This window comes from Alligator sinensis, unplaced genomic scaffold, assembly GCF_000455745.1.
Source record: "Alligator sinensis unplaced genomic scaffold, ASM45574v1 scaffold575_1, whole genome shotgun sequence".
Classification (NCBI taxonomy): domain Eukaryota; kingdom Metazoa; phylum Chordata; order Crocodylia; family Alligatoridae; genus Alligator; species Alligator sinensis.
Genome location: NW_005842051.1, coordinates 1,820,053 through 1,824,968, shown reverse-complemented (window position 1 = coordinate 1,824,968; position 4,916 = coordinate 1,820,053). Strand labels below are relative to the sequence as shown.

Below are 4,916 nucleotides of genomic sequence, written 5' to 3'. Positions count from 1 at the left end.
AAGAGACTTGAGCAGTTTCCGCCCAAGTCGGAGATCTCCGAGAATCTCAGGAGGATCCTGAGAACCCCAATTCCAAGAATTCCAGGAGAAATCCGAGAGAATTCCGGCAAGGAGTCCGCGATTACCTCGTGGATTTCTATGTAAATCTCGGACCGAATGGTGGCTTGATCACCCATCAAGAGTCTCTCCCCGTCACTGAACGATCCCTGACGTATCCCTACCCTTCACGCTCGTTGAGAGTCACAGCTCGGACTCTCGTATCGGTTCAGAGAGCTCTCATCGTTCGAGTTTTCTTCTTTTCTTCTATCTACAACTGTAACCAAGCAAGTTTTCCTGCCTGCACCACGACCATCTACGGTGTAAGTAAAACAATCTTTAATCAACCTCCACGCATCAGTGCCTAATTCTAGTCCGCCGTGCCGACTTCACCGGCCCACGTGCCCGGGCTGCTGGCCACAGCCCCTTGGCCCCGACACACACCTCCCCTCCACTCCCTGCTGTCAGCCTCAGGGCGGGGGAGAGCCAATAGAGAATCTCACCCTAGCCTCCCCACCCCGCATGGGAGAGAAAGTGGAGGCGTCCACTCCCACCCGGGCCCCCTCCCTGACTCAGGCAGAATCACTGGGAGTGGCACCATGAGGGCTTTCTCTGCTTCCCAGCTGACTGGCCCTCTGCATCAGCACAGCCAGTGGGGAAGCCAAAAAAGCCCTTGTGGCAGGAGCACGGGCCTCTGCTTACTGTCTACCCTCCAGCCCCTAACAGCGGGCAGGGCTTGGGAATGCAGCCATGCCAGGACAGTCAGCAGGGGACCAGAGAAAACCCCTGTGGTGCATTCCCTCTTCAGCAGTTCTCGCTGGGTCAGGGGGGGCCATGGCAAGAATGGGGTCCTCAGTTTTCCCCCTCATTCTCCCCCCCTCAGACCCTAACAAATGGCAGGGGCTGGGGCTAGGGAATGCAGTGGTGCCGGGGCAGTCAGTGTGGGAGCGGAGAAAGCCCCCGCGGTGCACCCCCCAGTGATTCTGGCTGTGTTGGGGGGGCAAGGGTGTGGGTTTCAGCTCCCTCCCCACTCTGCACAGCCCAGCTGACAGATGCAGGCATGACACAAGGCTGGGGAGTAGAGGCTTTGCTGCCTCAGCTCTGTGACAGGCCAGGGACAGATAAGCTGAAGTGCAGGCCAAGGCTAACCCACCTGCCCTGCAAGCGGGGAGGTGCAAAGCATCCTGGGATGCTAGCGGACTGCAAGGTAACTTGTGTTGGGAGGGGATCTGGCACAGAAGTTCAACAGAACATTTTAACCTAAACTGAATAAATCTGATACTACATCCATCCAGATCTATTTTAAATTGGGTTCCACCATTTTGAAACCAATCTATGTGCACTCAACTTCTGTTCTTTTACAGGTTTAGACTGGTTTTTAATCCCCTATTCTGGTTTATGTGCAATTTCTGTTCCTAGCCAAAAAGTTCAAAAGTTGGTTTTAGGTTACTTTTCTAAGTTCCTCAGCTTTTAAAAAAAATGACACTAGTGCATTTTTAACAACAGGTTCTGTACACATGTCCTAATAGCATGGCATTTAAAAAACAAATAGACTAAGCTCAATAGCTATGTTCTCTGGCAAAGAGCTTAGCTATTCACTACTTTCCAAATGTCATGTTAGGTGACTCAGCGATAGTACAAGTGGTAAAAAAAAAACACAACAACAACAAAAAAACCTGTTTTCTGATTACAACAAGCAATGCATATCAGTTCTTTTCTGCAGCTGAACATGTTACATAAAGGGTAGAGATTGGGAAGGCATGTGGGAATTTTCAGTAGCACTCACTATTAAAGAGTAGAAGATAAGATTTTAAGGTTTAGATATATAAACAGAAATCTCATCGCTACAATCCCCCAGAAACAGTCCCCTGAACTGGATTTTGCATTACAGGTGTCTTATTACAGCATTAGAAACATTCATACATTAAGAAGCACCATCTTGCATTAGCCAAAAGGACCACATTTCTCAAAATATGAAAACTATCTTAAATTCCATTTTACCATGAACACAAATCCTAATTACAGCACACTTGATTCTGATCACAGCAGGACAGAAACAAAATTAGAACATTTATTTTTTTTAATGTAGTTCAGCCTAATTTTACTGTTAATCTGTTTTCACCAGCCACCGTGAAGAGAGCCAAACTCTGTCAGAAGTCAGTTTAATAGAAGCTATTTTTAAACAGGGTTTAAACACGATTCCTTAGTTCTGTCTGCAGGCCAGACCCTACCCAAACATTTACTATAAAGGTATTAATAACTATAAAGACTTTTTGTAATTAACACTGGTGTATTTGGTTGGCATTGTCCCCTCTTCTGCTAGACCGTGGTGTTAGAAAAATAAAAGGCTTACCTTGATCACTGGATCCTCTTATATATGGCTTAAGGTGAGACATTTTGATGGGTCTTTTCAACCTGGACCCTGTGTTATCACGTAGTATTGCACACCCATTATCTGTGATATAATCTATAATGCAGGGACCAACCCACTCTGATTGAAAACGGCCATCTTTCCACCAGTTCTTCTTTTGTCTAAGTACTTCATGTCCAACTTTGAGGTGAAGTGGATTTAATTGCTTTGGTTTCCTTTTAATAATGAACTTATTTCCCGTTTGCTGTTCATCCTGAGCATTTTTCACTGTCTACAGAAACAAACAAGATATGTCAAAGCTTATTTCCTAAAACGTATGCAATTCCTCTTAATATTGAAGGAACACGGAGCCTGTAAGGAAGCATGCAGAAGTAGTACACCAAAAAGATCTTTGAGACTATTTTCACAGAAATACAGGGGTGGAAGAGTACGCAAGAAGTCAATTAATCCATCAGTTAATTCCTCATCAAGTATACCTAATGTTCTTCAGGTGTTTGTTTTAAATTACATGTCCAGAATGATCATGTAATGTCTTTTCAGTTGTCTCGATGATAGCACTTAAGCATAAGATTTACCTGGCAATCTGTAGCTTTCCTTTCCTCCAATATTTGATTAGTTTGTTTAACTGCTTCAAGTATTTTGGCAAACATACATTTATTATCTTCTTCAACTTCCTGTGGTATGTTTGAAATCTCTGATATATATGGTTTCCGATTAAACATCTGGAAATAAGGTGTGTTTGGGGCTAGCTCCTATTTAAAGGGAAAAAAGGCAAACTTAGCATACAACTCTGTAACCAACTTCAGTCACAACTTGCAACATATAGACAGAGCCTAAACACACCAAATGTGTCAAGTTAAAAGCATAGGCAATAGCAGATAAATGATCATCCCAGTCATTTGGATGGTCCATGCAGTATTTGTTAAGAAAGGTTTTGATTTTCTTGCATGTTCTTTCATTTGTGTCCTCCACCCGAGGGTACGACATTACTATTTGTTTCATTCCAAAGAGAGCAAATAGTTCTTTGTTTATCTGTAAAGACAAAAAGACACAAGCATTGTTTCCATGCACTGCAATATTCTGTGCCTAAGTAATACACTCAGTATAATTTCTATCTTTTTGATAACCACATAGTGATGGGAAAATATTGTCTTGTATGTGTATCTCTACAAGGAAGCTCAGACTTACATGGCAGAGTGGCCTAAAGGAATGAAAATAGATCTAGAACCATGGAATTTCAGATTTATAAACTAAGTTCTGCCATAGATTCGCTGCCTGGCCTCAACAAGTCAATCAGTCTTTCCCCTGATCTAGATAAATTTAGAGGTGTTGTAAGGATCTGTGTTCACAAAGACCTTTGAAAGTGTAAAATTCCTCAAGCATCACTTATGTTATTTTCCACATAGTTCAAACCTATGATTCTAGAACATATAACAAAAAAAAATCATCGGACAGCAAAAATTAAGAGGCCAAAAATGTTTCAGATGTTAATTTAGGTGCAGTTGCTGAATTACACTAATCTCGGGCAAGTCACTTTGCTGACTTGTTTCATCTAGTCAAAATGTCATTAGATGCAAAACAGATGCAAATAAAATTTTCAAAAATGGTTTTGACTTCCAGTATCAGAAGAGTTTCAAAAAGTTTTCACAGGCGTCTTGCAACCTTTGAAGCAAAGACTGTATTAGTTACAGAAAGTGGAACTGGCAAAAGTTCAAGTGTTCTACCTATCTCCAGATGGCATATGGTTCACAGGGATCACAGAGGTATAAATTAGGTTATCCTCCCATGCTACTCTAACCTGGGGCCAAGTTGGGGTGGAGAATCAGGAGCTGTAAATGACGACTGGCCCTTAACTTTTTCTTTCCCAAGACAAGAATTGCTTCTGGTGCTGGGAAGGAGCAGGGAGGGTGGGAGACCTTTGAAGAGGAGGTAGCAAAGCCAATTCAAATATTTGCAAGGGTATGACATTGGGAACACATTACCAGTTGATGAGCAAAAACAGGTTTAGCACAGTTATCTTCAATGACCATAAGCTATCCCTGAGCCCCAGGCTGGACACCACTGCACATGCACAGTAAGGCAGGGGGTGGCAACATACAGGCCATGGGCTGAATCTGGCCCACACAGATAGAGGGCTTTGCCTGTGCCTGTGCCCATACCCAAGTCAGGGCTGGGGAGCAAGGTGCTGTGCTGTGACTGTACAACTTTCAGTTTCACCTGTGCTGCTGCCACCTTCTCTCCACCCTCCCAGCTTCCAGGCATACTGCCTGATGGCACTGGCAGTATGACACTGCCAGGGGACTTCCCCCACTCCCCATTTGCACTAGTCAGACAGCTGGGACCTGTTTTCATGCCACTGCCACTTTTCCCAGGTCCCCTGCTCCATTGCTGTGGCAAGTTTTAAGCCTCTAACCAATGGGGACCTGTACTGAGGCTGGGCATCTGCAAACTGTATCCATGCTGCTGCCGCTTCTCCCCACTCCCTATACCCCTTCCCCTTCCCCCCCTC

The 4,916-nt window shown here is 44.2% G+C and overlaps 1 protein-coding gene across 7 annotated transcripts in view; it reads right to left on the bottom strand.

The window, feature by feature from the left end:
• GIN1 (gypsy retrotransposon integrase 1) overlaps nt 1-4,916 on the bottom strand; it is a 36,081-nt gene that overhangs the window by 21,033 nt on the left and 10,132 nt on the right. For 6 of the 7 annotated variants that reach the window (XR_003093893.1, XR_003093894.1, XM_025203295.1 and 3 more), the window contains 3 exons: nt 3,251-3,439; nt 2,983-3,159; nt 2,390-2,678 (listed from right to left, as the gene is read on the bottom strand). Coding sequence is in view for 5 of the 7 variants with exons in the window: in XM_025203295.1 (XP_025059080.1) it covers nt 2,390-2,678; nt 2,983-3,159; nt 3,251-3,439 (655 nt within the window). In the remaining 2 variants the exon portion in view is untranslated. The remainder of the gene's footprint in view (nt 1-2,389; nt 2,679-2,982; nt 3,160-3,250; nt 3,440-4,916) is intronic. The other variant, XM_025203299.1, reaches the window with a different exon arrangement.